This window comes from Dunckerocampus dactyliophorus, chromosome 8 (assembly GCF_027744805.1).
Source record: "Dunckerocampus dactyliophorus isolate RoL2022-P2 chromosome 8, RoL_Ddac_1.1, whole genome shotgun sequence".
Classification (NCBI taxonomy): domain Eukaryota; kingdom Metazoa; phylum Chordata; class Actinopteri; order Syngnathiformes; family Syngnathidae; genus Dunckerocampus; species Dunckerocampus dactyliophorus.
The window spans coordinates 23,093,376-23,116,539 of NC_072826.1; the positions used below are offsets into that span (position 1 = coordinate 23,093,376).

The 23,164-nt window shown below is 41.7% G+C and overlaps 1 protein-coding gene across 2 annotated transcripts in view; it reads right to left on the reverse strand.

Annotated features, from left to right (window-relative positions):
• The window catches only part of plxnb1b (plexin b1b), a 103,594-nt gene that overhangs the window by 4,342 nt on the left and 76,088 nt on the right, over window positions 1–23,164 (reverse strand). For both annotated transcript variants that reach the window (XM_054783516.1, XM_054783517.1), the window contains 25 exons: window positions 22,595–22,729; window positions 22,340–22,462; window positions 20,127–20,220; window positions 19,706–19,872; window positions 19,440–19,591; window positions 18,227–18,332; window positions 16,779–16,915; window positions 16,270–16,446; window positions 15,985–16,180; window positions 15,664–15,906; window positions 14,451–14,630; window positions 13,584–13,732; window positions 13,404–13,504; window positions 12,568–12,785; window positions 12,305–12,483; window positions 12,157–12,223; window positions 11,815–11,961; window positions 9,147–9,312; window positions 6,705–6,808; window positions 6,539–6,623; window positions 6,245–6,411; window positions 4,217–4,377; window positions 3,208–3,355; window positions 3,052–3,116; window positions 1,165–1,240 (listed from right to left, as the gene is read on the reverse strand). In XM_054783516.1, the coding sequence (XP_054639491.1) occupies window positions 1,165–1,240; window positions 3,052–3,116; window positions 3,208–3,355; window positions 4,217–4,377; window positions 6,245–6,411; window positions 6,539–6,623; window positions 6,705–6,808; window positions 9,147–9,312; window positions 11,815–11,961; window positions 12,157–12,223; window positions 12,305–12,483; window positions 12,568–12,785; window positions 13,404–13,504; window positions 13,584–13,732; window positions 14,451–14,630; window positions 15,664–15,906; window positions 15,985–16,180; window positions 16,270–16,446; window positions 16,779–16,915; window positions 18,227–18,332; window positions 19,440–19,591; window positions 19,706–19,872; window positions 20,127–20,220; window positions 22,340–22,462; window positions 22,595–22,729 (3,543 nt within the window). The remainder of the gene's footprint in view (window positions 1–1,164; window positions 1,241–3,051; window positions 3,117–3,207; window positions 3,356–4,216; window positions 4,378–6,244; window positions 6,412–6,538; window positions 6,624–6,704; window positions 6,809–9,146; window positions 9,313–11,814; window positions 11,962–12,156; window positions 12,224–12,304; window positions 12,484–12,567; window positions 12,786–13,403; window positions 13,505–13,583; window positions 13,733–14,450; window positions 14,631–15,663; window positions 15,907–15,984; window positions 16,181–16,269; window positions 16,447–16,778; window positions 16,916–18,226; window positions 18,333–19,439; window positions 19,592–19,705; window positions 19,873–20,126; window positions 20,221–22,339; window positions 22,463–22,594; window positions 22,730–23,164) is intronic.

Here is a 23,164-nt window from a genome sequence, read left to right on the forward strand (position 1 = left end):
GGAACTCAATTCCACTGGAAGTGCTAGCACGATTTTATTTCCAACATAAATTTCACTGGAAGTGCTAATGCAATTTTATTTTGAAAATAAATTTCACCGGAAGTGCTAACATGGTTTTAGATTAAGAGTCAGGGCGGTTATATTTTGAAATTCAATGCAACTGGAAGTGATTCTGTGATTTTATTTTGAAAATTAATTCCACTGGAAGTGCTCATGAAATTTTATTTTGAAAACCAATGCTACTGGAAGTGTGTACACGATTTAATTTTGAAAACCAATTCCACTGGAAGTGCTGACATGATTTTATTTTGAAAAAAAAATCCCTGGAAGTACCAACACGATTTTATTTTGAAAATGAAGTCGACTATAAGAGTCAAGGCGGTGGTATTTTGAAAATCAATTCCACTGGAGGTGCTTACGTAATTTTACTTTGACAATCAATTCTACTGGAAGTGCTTATGCGATTTAACTTTGAAAATCAATTCCACTGGAAGTGCTAACACGATTTTATTTTGAAAATCAATTCTATTGTAAGTCATGGCAATTTTACTTTGAAAATCAATTCCACTGGAAGTGCTAACACAATTCTATTTTTGAAAATCAATTTACTGGAGGCGTTTGTGTCATCTTATTGTGGAAATCAATTCCACTAAAAGTGCTTAAGTGATTTACTTTAAAGATCAGTTAGGGGGGAGTCACAGCAATTTTATTTTGAAAATCAATTTTACCGGAAGTGCTTACATGATTTGATTTTGAAAAGCACTTCCACTTGAAGTGTTTTTGTAATTTTTATTTTGGAAATCAAGGCAACTGGAATCTCTTCTCTGGTTTTATTTTGTAGTGCGTGATGGCATTTCCTGAACAGGAGGTGGCCTAAGAGGGCATTGTGAAAAGCGGCTGCTTGTTCAAAGCTGAATTTAGATGAGTTTAGAAAAACAATGACCTGTGCACTAAAGAAGCCTTCTATGCTGTTGGTACGGTTCTTTCTTCAAAATGAGAAGAAATTGTTCATCAGTGTGCATTTTGGAATGGATCGTGTTTGATTTTGGAGATTGGATGTTCACGCATGAGAGAAAGCGTGTAGTCTGATGACACCATTCAGTCATAAATGACTCTTTACAGGCGACACGTCAGGTGACACGTACGTTCAATGTTTGCACTCACCCTGGACAGCTCAGCCAGAGCAGAGTTCATCTCCTGGTCACTGGCTGAGATGGTCTGCCTGATGTCAGCGTAGTACCTGCAAACACGTTACAAACATGCAAGAAAAGGCTGTGTCTCAGTTGGTGCACTTGCACACTTAAGTCTTTTCAGTGCATACACACTGAGCAGGGCAAAATGAAGCGCATTCGGTACCCGAATCTTGCACTCCAAACACTCAAAACAGTGAGTGTGTCTTACCACCATCAATAGTCCAGGTGCCAGTGTGTGCTACGCCTGCTTGCTCCTCCCCTTTCAAACGCTCCCACGAGTCACACGCACCTCCAAACAACCTAACCTCGTGTTGTGGCACCACCACTGAACTCTATACATGGAACGGCCCCGATCGCTTGCTGCGCATTGGAGGCTTGAAGCCACCGGAAGCATAGAAGTCGCCATGTTGTTTCACCCAAAACAAGAAAGCCTCAGAACGAAGAAGAGTTCGAGATGCCGTCTTGTACTGCTATTAATTGCACAAATCGTGATACTCGTGAAAATTGCGAGAAGGGACTTACATTTCACAGGTAGGTAAATGCTTATAAATAATAAAAATAGTTTTAAAAAAATAGATACTTTAAATGTGTAAGCATCTTTTCATCTAAGTAGTTGTAAATGAGCCCTTATTCTCCTTTAGATTTCCACACTGCAATGCTCAACTTCTAAAGCAATGGGGAGTAAATATGCAGAGAGACAGGTGGATTCCTGCAGCCAGATCGCAACTCTGTTCAAGTCATTTCACCGAGGAGAACTTCGACAGGACCGGCCAGACTGCTAGATTACGACAAAATACAGTTCCAACAATATTTGACTTTCCTGATCATCTTCTAAAGGTATGCTAGCATTGAACTTTGATACTACGTAGATCCTTTTCATAACAAATACCTTGTGAACACTGAAACTGACTTGTTATGCATTGTATCTTGTAATGACGATGACATTTTTATTTGTTTTATATTGTTGCCTTAGGTGATTTGCTACATTTCATCGTTTAAGCCAAAATACGTAATGGCTATTAAATGTAGCAAACTGAAAACAAAATAATTTGACAAGAAAGTATGTTACCCATACAAGTATATGTGCTTATGTCTCTTAAAGATAATTTCATTCATGTCTGATTTTATATTTCAGAACTCTGTGTGCCGGAAACCCTCAAAAGTCAGGACACCAGTCAACCAAATTGAAATTGTTGAAATACAGTAGTGTTTTGATGAAAATGCCATTTAAGATTAAGAACCTTCAGCAAATGATGGGATGTGATGTTACATTCATTGGCTTGGGTTTTCTAAGTGTTAGTGTGACAGTCAGTGATGTTACATGTGACTGTGATTTGTTACAATATTTCCTTCTAAACCTCAGCAAAACCCAAACATATTCTGACTACGCTGAAGCATAGCCGAGGCTGGAGAAGTCAGAAATAGAACAGTAAAAGAAGAACAAGGATAAAGTAAAGAGCAGAAGGATTAAGAAAAAGAGGAAAGAAGGAAGAACTTTTTAGAAGATGAAGTGAAAAGAGGTAAAAAGAGGGAAGACGAAGTAAGAAGTGACATGATGAAGGAAGAAGGAAGAAAAATAAAGAGAAGGAGAAGGAGGGAAGAAGTCGGAAGAAAGAAAGAATAAAGGAGAAGGAGGTAAATATTGTGATGGATTTGAGACAGCACTACACGCGCTCAGGAAGTAAGTACACAAACACAGTGTACACGGTATACTTATTGAAGTGTACTGACGCAAATATTCCATGTGAGACACGGCAAAATGTAAAAGCCGATCCTCTTGATCTCACTGTGAAAGTGTTTTGAATATGAGACAGTTTTGAAAGTCCTGGCTTGAGCAGTAACACTGGTGTCGTCTTACCTTTCCACCATGTGTTTGTATCGGGGGATGTCTCTGGCATACAGCAGCTTGTTGATAGGAGAATCCTGTCGAAAAAAAAAAAAATTCACAAGTTCCTAAGCAGTAAACAAAAGCAAGCTTGTGTACAGCTAGCATCAACATGCTAAAGCCGCTTACCCGTCCCAGCTTGTGCTCAGCAATGGTGCATGAGTCCATGAAGGTCTGAGCAATGACTGACAGCACCGCATCCACGTGGTCTGAGGCTTGCACGTCAAAAATGAACTGCGGATTCTTCACAATGTTGATCCAGAAACGCAGGGGGAGACTGCAGACACACAGCTGATGTTAAACAAGTCACAAGTCAACCTGCCTTTGACACAAAGAACAAGAAGAACAGAGGCGAAGGAGAAGGGGAAGGAAGAGAAGGAGAAGAGGGAGAAGAAGAACCACAAGAAGAATGAAGAAAAAAGAGGAGAAGGGAAAGGAGGAGCAGAATGAGAAGAAGACAAAGAAGAGAGAGAACAAGTATAAGAACAAGAGGGAGGAGAAGAAGAAAGAGAACACAAAGAAGGAAAAAGAGGAGGACGAAAAGGGGAAGAACGAGAAGAAGATGAAGGAGGAGGAGAACAAAAGAGAAAAATGAGAAGTAGAAGAACAAGGAGGAGGATGAGAAGGGGAAGAAGGAGAAGAACAAAAGAGAAGAAGAAGAATGAAAAGGAGAACGAGAAGAACAATAACAAGAACAAGAAGGAGAAGAAGAACAGAGAAGGAGGACAAGAAGGGGAAGAATGAGATGAGAAAAGCACAAAGAATGAGAAGAATGAGAAAGGGATGAAGGCGAAGGTAAAGAATGCAAACAAAAAAGTACAAGAAGGGGAAAAACAAAAAGAATGAAAAAGAGAAGAAGGATAATTCCAAGAAGAAGAAGAATTAAAAGCAGAAAGGGAGGCAGAAGAAAGAGAAGAATGCAAACAAAAGGAAGAACAAAAAGAATCACTGGCTGCACCACTGCAAGCCACAGAGGCTGCACTGTCTCCTGCCGAAAGACTCTGCAACGTTACCCTTTTTGATTCTACTATAGAAACTCTCAATTCTTCTGCATGAATGCATGGAAGGAAACATTCTTGAATCTTTGAAGGAGGAGGAGAAGAAGAACAAATCAACACATGCTGGGTCTCTACTGCACCTGTTGGTTTTCCAAATGTGTATGGTCTCTGGGTCGGAGATAGCGTGATGAGCGGCCTGGTCATCCAGCAGGTCAAAGAAATATTTGACCGCCAGTGGGACGGGCCTACTGGTGCTGAGGATGACCGTAAACAGATCATCTACAAACTTCTGGAGCGTCCCCTGAAGACCACAAAGCAAGAGAGACATCAGCACAAGCTAACAATAACCTTCCTTTACAAAGTCCTAATTCAATGTAAATATACTGGAAAAATATGCCTCAAAAAAATATAGATATGACTGGTGTCGTCAAACGGTGAGTAGTTTTACTTTTCTTATGGGGTGGATATACGGTAAAATATAGACATATAATATACATACATTATGCTAAAAAAAAAATCATATTAAGTCTTAGGAGTCTTAGATGTCGCGGATGTGGGAAATGCAGGTGCAGCATGATGACGCAGCCACACGTACAGAGATACGTTTTTTGAAACTGGCTTCATCATTTCATGTTGACCGTGATATCGCTGGGCTTTACATGACTTCACATCTGGTTGTTTGCAGCCCCTCCTCAAACAGGTGGGGGGCAAACAAGTGTATTCGTAACTAGAAGTCATGTGAAATCAGACCAAAAATGCTGCATAGATGTGCTGTTCTTGCATGTAGAAATCATTCAAATACACTCCTGATCAAAATCTTAAGACCAGTTGATAAATTGCAAGAATTTGCATTTTGGACATTTGGATCTTAATGAGGTTTTAAGTAGAGCTACAATATGCAAAAACAAGAAGGGGGAGTGAGACAAAAAGCACTTTGAAAAAGTAATTTATTGAAACAACAATTAAACTGAAACAGGACGTTTATCAGCTGATCAAAAGTTTAAGACCATCGCTCAAAAGAGAACAAAAAACTCTCCAAACCAGAACAAAAAAATGTTCTCAGTAGGACTCAGTAATGAGTAGCTCCACCGTTCTTGTTAATCACTTCAAAAATTGCTTTGGGCATGCTTGATGCGAGTGTTTCCAGGAGGCTAGTGGGAGGCTAGTGACGACCCTGCACCACCTGAAGCTCCAGTGTTCCACTGAATGAAAAAGCACACCAGACCATGATGGACCCCCCTCCACTGTGTCGGGTAGAAAACATCTCAGGTGGGATCTCCTTGTCATGCCAGTAACGTTGGAAGCCATCTGGACCGTTAAGGTTACATTTTTTTCTCATCAGAGAATAAAACTTGTTTCCACCTTTCAATGTCCCATGTTTGATGCTCTCTGGCAAAGTCTAAACAGGCAGTTTTATGGCGTTGAAGGAGACGAGGTCAAGTGGTACTGAAATGGCACGCTGTGAGAGGCCTTGCTTATGCAGCTCAACAATCCGACCAAGTTCACCACAAGCAGGTCTTGAAGGCAGTAGCTTATCAGCACAGGGACCCAGCAGGCCAAACACCAGCTTCCAACAAGAAAAACACTGATTTTGTCTGGGCAGGAGAGAAACCTCCAAACTAGCTGAAGACCTCAACTTATTAGCATTGGCTTCTGATTGGCAGCTGCAGGTGGTATCAAGAGCACATTGCTAGAGCAACCCACTGGCCATTTGCCCAGAAGTCCCTTCTGAAGAGAGCGGGAAAGCAAGATATCAGGGATCTTTAGCGGGACTGGACACAGTGCCTGCGGTGAGCCCATTGAGGTGGACTGTAAGAGACTGCCAGGACCATCTCTGCACGGTGCACTCGGGCTTCTGGGTGCCAGGCTGCAGGAAGCCACCAAGAACAAAGCACGAAGCAGAATACACCACGTCCAGGTGGATTTTGATCAAAAGAGAGGATCCATGCTAGCAAGCTTGGACACAAGCCGGGTCTGATCGTACCCAGCTGGGTCACCAGGTGAGGCTGTCCCTGGAACATCCCATTACCCTGGGTTCTTCAATGATGACATGTCCAAGCTGCCCAACTATAAAGGTGGTGATTTCCTTGCAATTCACTGAATGAATAATTCATTCATAACAAAAAAAGTAAGTGTGGCAGTGGATTTTTTATGTACTGCATGTGTACCTTCATAGAAAGCAGGCGGGTCAGGTATATCTCAGGTATGGCCTTGGCTCGCTCTCGTTCCCTCAAGCTGCCTCTCCGATGTTTGGGCAGCTCGGGCTCCTCGCTGGCCTTCACCAGATGCCAGAGTCTCACACCACCTTCATCTGCATCCTCCAGCATCGGCGTTTCTGTCAAAGACAAACTCCTTAAAAGGTGTTTACAGAACCCTCAGTGTGCATGCACCCCAAATAGAAGTACAGTCATTACATATGTGCACATTCGTCAGCCATGTAAGGATGACAGGAAGGAACTCACTCTCTCCAGCCACGTAGTCGTGGTGGTCATGGTGAATGTGCTTGGAGTGGCGAGGGACCAGAGCTACTGTGGCGCCGTCAGGGACCTGAGGCGCAGCACAAAATACCCAGTCAGCGCACCAGTGGAATCCAAATACAGCATTTTCAGCTGAAGATGAAGACCTGACCTTGTAGTGCTGCAGGGTGTTGAGACGCTTCCAGTTGCCCTGCACCACAGATGTTAAGTCCTCATCGGACAGGATGAGATGCCCAGCAACACCAGACCTCCACTCTAAACAACATGGCATGAAATATACACGCAAATGTTTGTCAGCATCTAAAGCAGTCTTTTCATTGGTTATTATGTGGCGTATTTCAGCATTTCTATGTCTTTGTCTTGTATAAAATACACAAAAGTCATACTTGAGACAAATCTTGTTGTCTGTTGAGTGCAAACAAGTCTCTGCTTGCTTCTGCTGCTTACTGCTTTATTATTCTACTTTTTTCCACAAGTCTTGGATATGATCTTATTTCTTTTCTTTTAAATTAACCAAGACTTCTTGAATCCCTTTTTTTTTTTTTTAATAGTTTTTACAACTTATCTGACAAGCGACTACAGCATTCTCAACATGCACACAGGAGTAATCCAAACAAACTCTCCCCGTGAAAGCAGTTGAATACATCGTCAAAAAATGTGTGCGCAAGAAGAAAGTATTTTTGGCTTGGAAACCCAAAAAAGGACTTCATGAAATGCTCCCAGTGGAATCCAGTGATAAGAAGTCCACATTAACCTCCAAAGGAACGGGTGAAAAACATTTACATACAGCCTAAATGACAGTGTATTTTCCACGACTCCATGTAGACAATTACAATGGACTAAGCTGAAAACAAGTCGAAATGTTGGTATCTATGGAGGATATGTAACATCTCCTGGAATAAAGCTCAGGAACAGATTTTTTTTCCCCCACTGCCAGAGCCAAATGTGACTCTGTACAACAAACAGAGAAAAGTATTAAATCACTGCACGTAACAGTCACCATGAAGTCAGTACAAAGCGGCAGGAGGACAGAATAAGTGCCAAATGCCAAGGTCAGGGATACTCTGGTGCTAGCAGACAGAGCCATATCTAATATCAACATAAACAGAATAGCTACTTGCAGCCATCCAAGTGCCGCTGTCTCTGACATCATAAAACAGCCACCTGAGGAACCAGCAAAACACCAAGGGGTGAAACAGCTGATTGTGCACATAGGTGCAATGGATGAAAGCAACAGCCCGAAAACTAAAAAAAAAAAAGATTTGATAAACTACTGTATTCGAGGGTCTTGGTAAAGTGGCATTATCAACTGTCATTATCAACAATATCAACTAAAATGTAAACAGGATTGGTAAAAAAAAAAAAAGTCTTACATGCAATAGTGTTTTCTTAAATTGTTTATCAAAGAAAATGAAGTATGGTCTATTTGATTTTTTGCAATATTCATTTTTAGTGATTAGAAATACTACACAGAACACCATCGTCATGGTGTCAGATTAAAATAAGAGAGGAGACAAGAGATGAGTAAATACACACAGGGCAACTACCAACACTACATGCAATGACAAAAACAAACTACATAACATTAAACACATAACATTAACTATTTACAAAGCAGTCCAGTAAAACATGTGCCAATTCAAACTTGATTTTTTTTTTTAATAAAATGTACTAACATTTCTAGAATGGGGTACAAAATGGAAAAAAACTGATTTATAGTAGAATTGTAGTAATGTTACAGACTCTATACAATTCTTGAGTTTGTATGGTTAAATGGGACCGGATCCTGCGCTGCCACTGAGTGAAGAGAAGAGGAGCAAGAAAAGAACTCCTGCCTCACCCTTTACCCAAGGATCCAGTGAAGGATTCAACCACAGCAGCACCTGCAGCATCCCAAACACAGGGTTCAGATGCAGCAGCTCCTCCATCACCACAGGCCTGGGACCCACCTGCTGCATCTACACCCTCCAGAGGTGCTTCACTACCTTTCTTTGTCTCCCCCATCACCCATAAGACTTCCTGACCATCTTGTAACTTGGTGAAATCGGGGATTAAACGAGTTGACTAATGCTCCATCTACTCAACAACTTCCATGAAATAAAGACAGCAAACAACTGCTGTCTTTGTTAGAATAGAATAGAATAGAATTTTAACTCGGAAATGCTGCAAGCCAGGCGCGCCGGAACTTCTTGTTTATATCGGGGCCACGCACAAACAACCAATCATACACCTTCTTCTTCAGTTTTGCATTGATTGGCGTGTAGCATCACAGTACTCCGTGCAGAAAACAACACAAAAAGGAAAAGTAACGAGTGGTGACGATTCTCATGGTATTTCTACAAAGTATTTATATACTTTGTTATTATACCACATGGGGATTATGAAATTAATATACTGTATGTGATGGGTTTTTTCAAGCTGCAGGGGGCGCCAACGTTCAATAAAAAGTTTATAGAAATGATAACTCTGCTGCCAACCAGCCATTATTATTATTATTTTTATGACTACAACAGAAATGCCTGCAGAGTAGAAAACTGGGGGCACCTAATAAGGCGTGTGCACAGCGGAGCTGGATAAAGGCATGTGTTCTCACCCAGGTCCAAAGAGTCCGTGTGAGGTCGGTGAGAGAAGGAGGTGCTTTTGTACACCTGATCCAGCAGCTTCTCTTTCACCTGCGTGATGGTGTCACAGTCCAGCACTTTGGAAGGCAGCGGCTGCGACTCATTGGCTCCTCCGCCCTGCACTAGCACATTAAGAGTCTACAAAAAAAAAAGAATGGAAAAAAAAATGGAGAGTGGTTAAAAAAAATACCATCCATGCACCTATCCACCTAAACCCTTATAGCAGGGGTGTCCAAACTTTTTCCAGCGAGGGCCACATAGTGAAAATGAAAGGATGCAAGGGCCACTTCGATATTTTGGAAAGCAACACATGTAGATATTCAAAGAAGCTACAGTATATATGTTTCAAGAAAAAAAATGCATCTCAGCTTTGTGATATACCTGTAGGTGAAAAAGCATATTATCAGGATCAACTTCACTCTTTTTCCCATTTTTTTTGTTGTTATTTTACAAATATTTCAACTTTCTTCTTATATAATCTTTGTAAATTCACTTTTCATAATGTTATGACTTTATTCCCAGAATATTTTGGTGACCCCATTTTCCTCATTTTCCAACAATCACAACTTTATTTTGTTTTATTTCTCACGATATTAAAACTTCAAAAAATAAAATAAAATCTTAAATATTTCAACTCTATGCTACTAAAACGACTACTACTACTAAAATCATAATATTCTTATTCTCGTAAAAATTGAAACTTTTTTCTCTTGATATTTTGAGTTTATTCTCATTATAACTCGTATTAACTTTATTCTCGGGCCAATAAAAAAACAACCCCTGGCAAAAATGATGGAATCACCAGTCTCAGAGGATGTTCATTCAGTTGTTTAATTTTGTAGAAAAAAAGCAGATCACAGACATGACACAAAACTAAAGTCAGTTCAAATGGCAACTTTCTGGCTTTAAGAAACACTAAAAGAAATCAAGAAAAAAAAGATGTGGTAGTCAGTAACAGTTACTTTTTTAGACCAATCAGAGGGAAAAAATTACGGAATCACTCAATTCTGAGGAAAAAATTATGGAATCATGAAAAAAACAACAACAAAAGAATACTTCAAACACACCACTAGTACTTTGTTGCACCACCTCTGGCTTTTATAACAGCTGGCAGTCTCAGAGGCATGGACTTAATGAGTGACAAACAGTACTCTTCATCAATCTGGCTCCAACTTTCTCTGATTGCTTTTGCCAGATCAGCTTTGCAGGTTGGACCATTTTCTTCAACTTCCACCACAGATTTTCAATTGGATTGAGATCCGGACTATTTGCAGGCCATGACATTGACCTTATGTGTCTTTCTTAAGGAATGTTTTCACAGTTTTTGCTCTATGGCAAGATGCATTATCATCCTGAAAAATGATTTCATCATCCCCAAACGCCCTTTCAATTGATGGGATAAGAAAAGTGTCCAAAATGTCAACGTAAACTTGTGCATTTATTGAAGATGTAATGACAGCCATCTCCCCAGTGCCTTTACCTGACATGCAGCCCCATATCATCAATGACTGTGGAAATGTGCATGTTTTCTTCAGGCAGTCGTCTTCATAAATCTCATTGGAACGGCACCAAACAAAAGTTCTAGCATCATCACCTTGCCCAATGCAGATTCGCGATTCATCACTGAATGACTTTGATCCAGTCATCCACAGTCCACGATTGCTTTTCCTTAGCCCATTGTAACCTTGTTTTTTTCTGTTTAGGTGTTAATGATGGCTTTTGTTTAGCCTTCCTGTATGTAAATCCCATTTCCTTTAGGCGGTTTCTTACAGTTCGGTCACAGACGTTGACTCCAGTTTCCTCCCATTTGTTCCTCCTTCGTTTTGCTGTGCATTTTCTGTTTTCAGGACATATTGCTTTAAGTTTTCTGTCTTGACGCTTTGATGTCTTCCTTGATCTACCAGTATGCTTGCCTTTAACAACCTTCCCATGTTGTTTGTACTTGGTCCAGATGTTAGACACAGCTGACTGTGAACAACCAACATCTTTTGCAACATTGCGTGATGATTTACCTTCTTTAACAAGTTTGATAATCCTCTCCTTTGTTTCAAGTGACATCTCTTGTGTTGGAGCCATGATTCATGTCAGTCTACTTGGTGCAACAGCTCTCCAAGGTGTGATCACTCCTGTTTAACTGCAGACTAACGAGCAGATCTAATCTGATGCAGGTGTTAGTTTTGGGAATGGAAATTTACAGGATGATTCCATAATTTTTTCCTCAAAATTGAGTGATTCCGTAATTTTTTCCCTCTGATTGGTCTAAAAAAGTAACTGTTACTGACTACCACATCTTTTTTTCTTGATTTCTTTTAGTGTTTCTTAAAGCCAGAAAGTTGCCATTTGAAATGACTTTAGTTTTGTGTCATGTCTGTGATCTGCTTTTTTTCTACAAATTTAAACAACTGAATGAACATCCTCCGAGACTGGTGATTCCATCATTTTTGCCAGGGGTTGTATTTATTGGTTTCAGCATTTTTGTTGTTTTGTTGTCTTGTTTCATTTTATTTTTGAAAGTGGTGCATGCAAACAAATACAAGCTGTGAGCTGCAAATGGCCCCCAGGCTGTACTTTGGAGAGCTCTGCCTTAGGTGGTAACCAGTGGTTACCTTAAATAGACCATACAAGATGATTTGTGCTCACCAAAGTTTTGTACTCTACGTCTTCTCGCAGCAGGCGGTTGTCGTTGAGTGTGTACTTGGCCTTGCCGGTCACAGCATCCACCGGTCCTTTATCCACTTGGTGCTTTATCGCCCTGAAAAGCATGTAAAGACATTCCCCGGCAGAGTCCTGGAAGCACACACAAATATACTTTCTTTTTTACCACAAGGAGGGCATGCAGTGTGGAAATGGACGAATAGATACAATGGACACATCCATGTTAAAGGAACTACGCTCTACCACAAACGCAAAGGCTGTGTCTAATTCTTTTTTGGGAAAGTGAGTCAGAACTATAACTAGTAACTTTATACTGAGCTGACTGACCCTGAGGAACGCGTAAAGGCAGATGGACATCCAGTTGGTCAGCAGTTTTTCCACCACCGTCTCGGTCCTGCAGAGAAAAAGAGCAAAGAAAGTGTGACACCCAGACGTTAAAGTTTGATTTCACAAAGCCAGCAAAGCCCATTCTTACCGCCGCAACATCAGTTTGGGGTTTTTGGCCACATACTGCTCCACCAGGTCGTTCAAAAGCGTCTTGAGGATATCGGTGAAGTACTCCAGTTTGCCGTGCAGCGCTACCGTGAGAAGGGAGGCCACGTAGGCTCGGTCTCGGGGAGAGAAAGTCCGCTGACTTTCCAGAGTGTGAATGAACTTATGGGAAAGATACGCCGTTTAATCGTTCTGTAAACGTTATGAGAGTAGCGAGCTGACAGGTGGTGATGCTGCCGGCAGTACCTTGGTGAGGAAGAGTTTGCTGTTGAGCAAGTTGGAAAGCTGCACGAGGCCCTGTTCCACTGTCTGTCTGCGACACTCCTGGACATCCAGGTCTCGTCTCAGAGGCGACTCTCGGTGGCCGGGGAAGAAAATGCGCTCTGCGTACATCCGGTAATCAAGGAAAGGAATGCCAGAACCAACCAGGTCGCTTGACATGTCCATCATCTCCGTCATAAGGTCTGGAGGGTGAATGGTCAGTGAAAGATCATACATGAATCTCTTGTATACATAACCCTTAACCCCAAACCCAAACTCCTAACTCTAAACCCCTAGCCCTTAGCCCTAACCCCCTGGCCCTAAACTGCTAGCCCTAAACCCCTAGCTTAACCCCTCACCTAAATCACTAGCCCTAAATCGCTAGCCTTAAACCGCTAGCCCTTAACCCTAACCCTTGGCCCTTAAACCCCAACCCTTAACTCCAAGCCCCCTAAACCCAAAGCCAAATCCCTAACCCCAAAACCTAAGATTAACCCAAACCCTAACCCTGAACCCTTTTTTTAAATTTTGCCCATCAGGCAAAACAAGATACACCCCATTACGTCCATTCTGAGTGTAAAAACTGCTAGGACGAGGCGGCTATCTAGAAGGCACAGAAAAGGGACAGATGTGCTTTTGTCTCACAAACTTCCAAAACAAGTGCAGTTCTCCTTGAAGAAGTTTGAGAAACTTCAGACTGGACTTTTTGACTGTAGGCAAAAAGTGAAGGTATTTGCCTTCAGAAGACTCAAATGTTCTCCTCGGAAAATCGCGACACTCTTGTCCGCCTCTTTGAAACTTCTCTGCTGTGGTGCTCTTACCTGTGAACTCTTTCTTGCAGCGGTCTCTCACGCTGGTTTCGAGGTTTTCCAGTTGGATTTGGACCTTTTTGTAGTCCCTTAACGCCTGTTTGCTCTTTCTCCTGACAAAGCATGCAGAGATGAGAGCCCAGCAGTTTAGCAGACGTTTAACCTGACCGTCATACTTATTCAGCGACTAACCTGTAAATAAGTACGATGATGAGGACTATGAGCGCCACAATGGAAGCTCCAACTCCGACTCCAATCTGAGCCTCCACGGGAAAGGTGGCCAGGCTGAGGCTGTCATACTGAACTTTACCCAGGGAGAAGTTCAAGTTTCCCATGTGGACCTGAAATGAAAAACAACAGAAACATCAGGAGCTTCCTGCAGGCCACACTGGAGTTCTGGTTCCAGTTCTAACTGTGAAACTTGTTCAACTCCTCATCACTCCTTGTATATAAAGTTGTGCAATGGGAATTCATGTCATATCCATTTTGGGCTTGCAACCGTTTCAATGAATGTACAACATACATATTCATTTTTTACAAAACAGTTATCTGTAATTTAATGATACAGACAAGGTCAAATACTACATACTAATACTTTGTTAAATGTCGCTTGGCAAGTTTCCCCTCCAGATGTTTGTTGTAGCAATCAACAATACAGTATTAGCATTGTACAGAAACAGGAAGTAAAAAAAGAACAACAAGGTACTATCCAAATGCTAACATGTTTGAGTCTATTATATCTACTATATTGGGTAATAGGAGGGTAAAGGTGACTATAGGGGTGTTATTTCATGTCTAGGGGGCTCTAATAATGATAAAAAGCGTATTAGAAGGTTGTCTATGCGCCAACTACCATAAATAAGGAATCCTGCTTCGTGGAACTTCACTTATCACGGTCGGCTCTGGAACCAATTAACCCCGATAAACGAAGGATTACTGTGCACGTCCCTTCAAGGGTCCGCTCCCGGTTCGCCCTCCTTTCCGGTTCGCTCCTTCCACACGTCACAACTGAGCATTGTGTATTTATTTCCACACTTGTGCTTGAGGTAGTTTACTCACAGTGAATTCAGGCAGGTTGTCAGAACCCTCACGCTTCTTGGCATTGGTTCCTGACGCAGGCTGCTGAGGCGGTGGCTCGCAGTACAGATGGTTTCTGGTAAGCGTCTTGACAGCACACACGCCCTCACCGATTAACACGACCACCTCCTCCTTACTGATGGCCAGGTCCAGATTTTCCCCCTGAGAGACACAACATTCATTCAAATCCATTACAGCACAGCGGTGCGGCACGGGGGACATTTGCGGCTTGCAGCTTGTTTTTGCATCTTCTGAGAATAACATTTAAAACAACCCAGCATTTTTCCCTCGAAAAATGCATATTATTATTATTTATTAATATGTAAATTAGCAGTATTTTTAAAATAATTTCTTTACCCTCTTTAACCAGAGTAATATTTTTAATGCTAAAATATTATTATTATTTGTGAATTTTCAAATGTACTATTTTAGCAAAAAACCCAAACAAAATAAAACACTAATACACTAAAATATTCAATAAAATGTGCAACCTGCTAGTGTCTCCAAAGGGATCAGTTTCTTAATGCCAAGTCGTCCGTGAAGCGCCTGGATGACTCTGAATGATAAAATAGGTCCCTTCTTGTGGTATCAATGCTTTTAGGCACTCTACTTTGGATTGGTTTTAGCATGTTTAATGAACAAAACATCATAGTGGTCCACATATTTATGCATACATTTTTATCCAGGCTGTCAAAGTTAACGAGTTAATGACATGTTAACAGAAATTCCCTTTAACAGCACCATTTTTTTTGTACTTGCAATTAATGTGAGCACATCCTGTTTGACCCTCGGCCTACACTGTAGTTTGAGAAAACGCAGCGGTGTTGCAGTTAATGTTGAGCCGCAAGCGGGCACCAATATTGAGCAGAAATGGACAACGAAAAGGGTATTTTGAATGGTAAGTTTAGCTTCAAAGCCCTGGCAGTTGGCCAAACTGATTTGAATCTACTGTCGGTGTGAGTTGAGTTGTCACCGGACAACGTCAAGTCTCAAATGCCACTTGCTGGATGGAGGAACTGCTAGAACACTGCGGGTTTTGTTTTTATTGTCATTTATACACTTTTAACTTGGCATACGAGTGTCCCAACTAACGAGTGTTTATTTACAAGCCGTCTCACGGCTGTGAGCAAAAATTTGGACTACAAGCTGCCAGTTACTGCTATTTGGAGAAAAAAAAAGCAAAAAGCTGTCTGACCTCCAGCTGGATGAAGCTGCCAGGGTTGTAGCGGTATGCCTTGAGAGGGTCCTGCTGATTCAGGGGGTGCAGACTTGGGTTGGGCTCATAGCTGAAGGCTTGGGAGTTAAGAGTGTTGAAGTCAAAGCGGAGGTTGTCCAGCAGAAACTCCACAGTGACCTTGGAGCCCGACACCGAGGAGTCCACCATAGGTGAGTGACACAATATCAGGGAGGAGGAATTCACCTGACAATGTTCTGTGAACTGACGGAATGCAAGCAGACACAATAAGATTTTTAAAGGGGTGTAAGCGCACGCACCCACGCACGCACACGCACTCACCTGTTTGACAGAGCAGAGAAGATCTCCAGGACAAAGTGGGTCAGACCTTCCGGACCTCTGCTCTGAGCTCCTGCGCTTCCTCCTCCTGCTACTGCTATTTTTCTGGATGGACTCACGAGGAGACACTGTCACGACCATCCGGGGTTCCTGCACTACGTTGAGGTTGTGTCCTGACACGTAGATCATTCGACCGCCACTAAACAGAAGAACACTGACGTCAAATTCACTGTCCTTCAATGAGAGCCCTCTCCAGCCAATGAGAGGTGAAGGTAATGACCGACATACCTCAGGAAGCTCTTTGCTGGTTTGGCATGGGTTATGTTGGGGTTGTGAGTGTAGTGGTAAGCTGAAGAGTGGAGATGGCGTTGGCTGCTGCCGTAATGCAGAGTGACGCGGTAATCTCCCGTCTTGTTGTTGCTACCCGTCACACACTGAACACTGGAACTCTCAACCTCCGACACGCTGACGAGGAGATCAAACCATCGACTTTTTACTCATGCCAAGGACACAATCATCACCATTTTATAACCAAACCTATGCATGTGTCTCAATTGGTGCACTTGCACACTTACAATTAGTACACTTAGTCCTTTAAGGACATAAGTGTGTTCACACTGAGAAGTATTGCAAAATGAGGTACACAGTCAGTACCCGGATGTTGTACTTACCACCCTCAATAAAAAGAAGAAAAATATTTGGGACAGCACTACACTGTCAAAATTATCAAAAAATTCAAGTATACTTATTGAAGTGTTCCATTTGAGACACAGCACATGCATTTGTGTTATCCTCACATGGTACAGGGCACGCCGCCCACAGTGACCGTGAGGTCTGAGGGACGCCCTGTCAGAAGGTTTCGCCCACTGATGGTCAGCGTTGTTCCCCCAGCTTTGGGACCTCTGTTGGGCAGCACTCCCATCACAAAAGGATCCTTAGGGAGCAGATAGGACACACACAAACACATTCAAAATGACACAACAGCCAGGGACCTCCTTAACATTTACCCTTAAACCTCTTCATACATGTTATCATTTTAACAACTATTACTATATTACCATCAGTAGTACACTGCATATTACTACATCATTAATGCTTAATGATCCTCCTCTCTTGGACTCCATCTCCACCTGTTTTACGGATGCTAGTTCCCCTCTAGGTACTCCTACTTCCAGAGTTGCAGACTTAATTACTGCTGATTATTTTTATTCGTAGGAGTATTGCCATCAGTAGCATGCAGTAATCCATCATTTATGGCGGTCAAGTGGTTCCAGACCCAACCGTGATCAGTGAATTTCTGCAAAGTAGGATACCTTATTTATAAATGGAATATTTTCATAGTTAAAAAAAATTGAAAACCTGTTTACAACCTTCTAAATACAATTTTTAACATTATTAGAACCCTCTAGACATGAAATAACACCCTTATGGTCATCTTTATACTCATATTACCCAATATCGTAGATATAATGGAAAAAAAAGACATAAACAAGACTTGTGCACCCCGCCTCTCGCCCAAAGTCAGCTGGGTTAGGCTCCAGCATACTCCCTTGACCCTGAGGAAGACAAGCGGCATAGAAAATGGATGGATGGATAAGACTTGTGCTCGTGCGTGTTGCTGTAAATGTGTTCCCTAGGGGAATCGTGTGGCGGGACAGACATGAGGTGACACTGGGAGTTCAGAGTTGAGTTTTAGATTGCCATGTATTACTGCTGCAAACGTAGTTTTTATTAGGGATTATTGTGCCTAATAAAAGCCTGTTGTTCCAGCAGTCAAGTTTGGTGTTTGTGTCTCTCATCCAACATTGCAGTAACATCACTGACACCCACTGACCAGTGTGAATGCTAGATATTATCATGTCTTTGAACGGTTTATATTTGTATTTTAGTTCATTTAGCCATTTTTATGCCTGAAAATGATTCATGTAGGCAAAAATATGTACAAAAACACAAATATTAGGCCGTATTCAACCATGAAACAGCATGTTTTATTAATTAGAATGTATATAATAATATATTTTTCAGAAACTGTGATCAAGTGAAGCCTGTAAATTCGAAGCGCCTTGTGGCGAGAGACGACTTTATTGCAGATTCTACATCATTGCTGTTACATGGTGTCTATGGATGTTAGTAACTTCTCTCTTTGCTCTCCCCTTCCCCTATAGTAGGCGCTCCTATTTTCAGAGCTGCAGACAGCAACACTGCGACTACCTATCTGACCTAATATGAGCTCATTTTCAATTACCTGGAAGCTGAACGTCTGTCTGGACAAGCCAAATTCTCCCCCGCTCACTTTAACAGACACATGGCCCATCTTCTCTCCTCCACTGGCTTGTGTTCTGCAAACAATCCTGCAAGACACCATGAAGCATTTTGTCATACACTGAACCATTTCTTCTGGAATGATCAACCACTGGCTGATTTTCAAGTCACAATTTTGATGACTTTGGACTAGACTTGACAATTTCATCAAAGAGCTGCAACTGTACTTGGACTTTGACGTTAATGACTCGGGACTTGGACTTTGACATCGATGGACCTGACTCGGACTTTACTCTGACGACTTGAAAATACTTGAGATTTCCAGTCAATGTCAACTAGCGTGATCGTTATTAACAGCAACATATTTTCCCTCTGAATCTGCCTTATTGAATGCATCTATTAACATCCAATCAGGTTTAAGAACAAACAACAAATGTGTGGATTACATACATCCTGAATGCTATTGTATTTGTTTGATTTCATACATTGTCACGTTGTTAAAATGGCATTTTATTTGTCAGACACTAAACAGTGCATATAACTTGTAACCCTTCAAGCCTATGACTTCGGACTTGATTCGACTCTTTACTTGAGACTTGAATTGGACTTGAGACTTACACTGACTTGCTCTCACCTCCGCTAAGAAGATCTGCATTGTAATATTTGACAACCTATTAAAGCATTCCAATTGTTAAATGGATTTAAAACAAACCTTCATGGTAAAAAATAAGCTTTTGGAAATGAGCTAGCTTACCTGACACTGCCATTTTGGGGACTGTCACATTTTCTATACAGTATATCTCCTAGGGAGATAGCTGTCAACATTTGTATTTGAAAATAAAATACATTTTCAGGAAAATAAGGAAAGTTCTGGTCTTTTGGTCTTTCCACCAGAAATGTCATGTTTTATTTTGGAGGCCTGGCATTGCCAGCTACAGAATGTATTACGGATATTAGTGGATCGGAACCTGTGTTGCTCCGGCAGCGTGAAAGTTAAAATAGGGGAAACTACTAAAAGGGAAGGGTGGCGGGAAAGGAGGGTAGTAAATAAGGTAGTTTCCCGGGGAAAAGAGGAGGATTGACAGGAATTTAGGTACTTAATGAGTTCAAGTCAAGTATAAAACACTTTAAAACATTTCATGGATTTTTATGGGTTCAAAGAGATGAAAATATATACTTTTTCCCCACTTCAGTACCTGGAGGAGACTTCGTAGAGATTGGGTATGACCATGCAGGGCACACCAGCCACTGATACAGACGTTAGAATGTCTTCGGCCTTCTGGCCAAGGTTGGAGCCTGTTATGGTCACCAGCGTGTCACCTTCTAGCATCCCAGACAGCGGCTCAATCTGCAGCAAGATGAGATAGCGAGCTTCTTTCAACATGACAGTCATGCTGCCACAACTTGGAAGGTGAAATGCTGGGAAGATCATTCACTGTGTGAGGGAGATGGAAGTACTCACAGAGTGAATGACTGGAGCGGGGCATGTCTGCTGCACGGCGTCACGGCACGATCCAGAATACAAACACGTGGCCTGTGTGCCGCCACACCACACACAGCCGTACTTGTGGTCTGCTGTGTGGCAACGACTGCAGTCCGAGCGACCCACGGAGCAGTTGTACAAAGTCACTGAAGACACGCACACAACACCATCATACATGCAACCTCTCTACATTCTGATGCCTTGAAGCTGTTTGGAGTCTTTCTATTGTTTATCATAAAAGATTGTTAAAAGTAACTGTGTGCATATTTGTCCCTGATCTCAATTTTATCTTGAGCTATTAAAAAACAAGCTGTGGGTCAGAAATGGCCACACTATGGACACCCCTGCCTGTAAATAGACAAAGAAAAAAAAAACAATGACATTTATGAAAATAAATCACCATATAGATCGGGAGAGCTGTCAACATGGAATGTGTCCCTCCTCTTCACATACACCATAGCGTGGTATTCTTCTGCTGGAGCAGAATATGCATACTACAAAAGAAAAATGCTTTCATTCAGAATTTCACATTTTTACATAGTCAAGTCAAAATGAACATGCTTGAATTATGCTTGAAATGACTTAATTTAGGCAGAAAAATATGCAAAATTTGCTTAACCACAAAAGAGCAGGATTTGCTCATTAATAGATTTTTGAAGAACCGTGATAGTGAAGTTGCAAAATTCATTTTTTTGCAAATTAAAATGTATTTAATAATAAAAAGCACAAATTCCTTTCACACTCATAAATTGAATGCTTTATTTAGAGGAATAAAGGAGACAGATCCGAGTTGTGTGTTCTTTGTTTGGGCCCTCGATTCCTCTGGCTCGTTCATGAGGTGCACTGTTTGGCCGTACGATAACCAAGAGTACAAAACCAGTCTGAGACATATTTGTGACAATCATCTTCCTCAAAAAACAAATCCTACAACAACCAGAGCTTACAAAAACTGAGGTTCCACTCTACTAAGTCTAAGCACGAAAGTGAGGGATTGAGACAAGTGCCAAGGACATGCAGCTATATAAGCGACAGCAGTTTAAAATAAATAAGAAGACATTCTTCAGGAGAAAGTGCCACCGCTGGCATTTCCCACATATGTCAGAGGCGCACTTGAAGTGCTTTTTGACATTAATCTACATGCACCTGGGACTGAACCATTGCATTGTTCTAGAATGTTAGCCAAGACACCTTAAAGAGTAGTGATTGCAGTCACCCAGGATTCATGTGGGAAGGTCAGGCTTTCAATAACACGTAGCTATGGTTGCACAGCCACCGGAATGAAAAAAGGCTTTGGAAATGTCACTGGTGACTAGAAAGGAGGCATAAAGAAATGGTTTGCTTGTGTAGCGTACTTACCTCTGTTTTGTGTTTTAATATGGCCCATTATTAGTAAAAAAAAAAAAAAAAAAAAAAAAAAGCAAATTGTACTTATTCTTAGTCTAAATTAAGCATTTTCAAGCACAAAAATGGCGAAATGAACTATCCATCCAGCCATCCATCCATTTTCTCTGCCGCTTGTCCTCACGAGTGTCACAGGGGTATGCTGGAGCCTATCCCAGCTAACTTTGGGGAAGAGACTGGATACACCCTGGACTGGTTGCCAGCCAATCACAGGGCACATACTGTATAGACAAACAACCATTCACACTCACATTATGAACTAAAAGGCACAAGCAAGAAGCATTATGATTGTGAATGCAGTACTGTATTCTACATTAGCCACTTGGTGTCAGAAATTGTTCAGTGCGACCAGCGCTAGACTCATCACTAAGGCTCCCAAGGGAACACATTTACTCTGACACTGCTCGAGCACCAGTTTTATTTGCGCCTTAAATGGCGTATTTATTCTTGTTTTGTCTACAATATTGGGTAATACGAGTGTAAAGCCAGGAACAAACACCATTACCATACACTGATGTATTGTAATGGCGGAAGTACACTGCCCAGAAAAAACAACAAAAAACTTCCAACATGTGAGTCTATGTTATCTTATTTATGTCTAATATGCCTTATTTTCTCTGATTACATCTACTATATTGGGTAATACAAACATAAAGGTGACTAGATGGGTGCCTTGGGGACTTCTATAATGTTAAAAAACATATTCAGAACGTATTTTCAAGATTGTAAACAGGTTTTCTATGCCATAATTCCAAAAATAAAAAATATTCCATTTATTAATATTGAACCGTACTTTGTGGAAATTCACTTATCGTGGGCAGGTCTGGAACCAATTAAACGCCATAAATGAGGGATTACTGTACCAAGTTTATCATCAAAATGACAAACCACCATAGATGCCACTTTGTTTAGAGACTGTGTGTGGATGCTGACGAGTTGAAGCTGAACTGAAATATGGCATTTTGGGAAAAGTGAGAAATTTGGGGATGTGAAAAATTGAAAGTCGGGATGTACTGAATGAGCTGAATGTCTTCATGTTGTAATGGGTTCAGAATTGTGGAAGTAGCCGAGCTTCGAAAAATGGAGTGTGGTAAAAATAAGAAATAGAAGAATTGTGGCATAAAAAAAACATACGTTTGAATAATCTTCAGCATTGACACAATTACCTTCTGGTTGAATTCTGTACATTTCTTTTGTTATCTACCAACACACCTGGTGCAGTTGGCAGGTGATGTGAAAGTTGGATGGATTGACGTCATCTGTCTCCACATAGGCATCCACTACCACCGTCTGCCCCTCAATCACCAACACACACTCGTAGTCCAACTCTGTGTCCTGCGGAAACAAACCACTTGTTTGGGTGAAGGATTACTGTCATTGGTAACGGTGTGTGTGTGTGTGTGTGTGTGTGTGTGTGTGTGAGAGAGAGAGAGAGAGAGTGAGAGAGAGTTGTTTGCATTGTTGTACCTGATACAAATGTAGGTTGCGGGCAAGTAACGTGATCTTCCTTTCCACTCTGACAGGTAGTAGCGATGAACCCTGCACCTTCTCCACACAGGGACAAGCTGAAGCGCCCCAGCTGACATATGAGCCCTCATCCCCCTGGAGCATCAACACAGGAGCATAAAAACCCTTGCTAGTTAAAGCAAATCAAAGTAAGACACACATTCAACAGGTCATCAAATTAATTCATTCTCAAAACTGTCAGTCTATTCCCATCCATTTTCTTCCACTGATCCGGGTCCGGGTCGTGGGAGCAGCAATCTCATTCGGGAAGCCCAGACTTTCTGGTCTGAGGCGTTCCCAGGCCAGCTGTGAGACATAATCCCTCCAGCGTGTCCTAGGTCTGTCCCTGGGCCTCCTCCCGGCTGGGCATGTCTCACCCGGAAGGCGTCCAGGAGGCATCTGAACTAGATGTGTGAGCCACCTCAGCAGCAGCTATACTCTGAGCTCCTCCCAGATGACCGAGTTCCTCACCATATCTCATAGGGCGAGTCCAGTCACCCTACGGAGGAAACTCTTGTATCTGCTATCTTG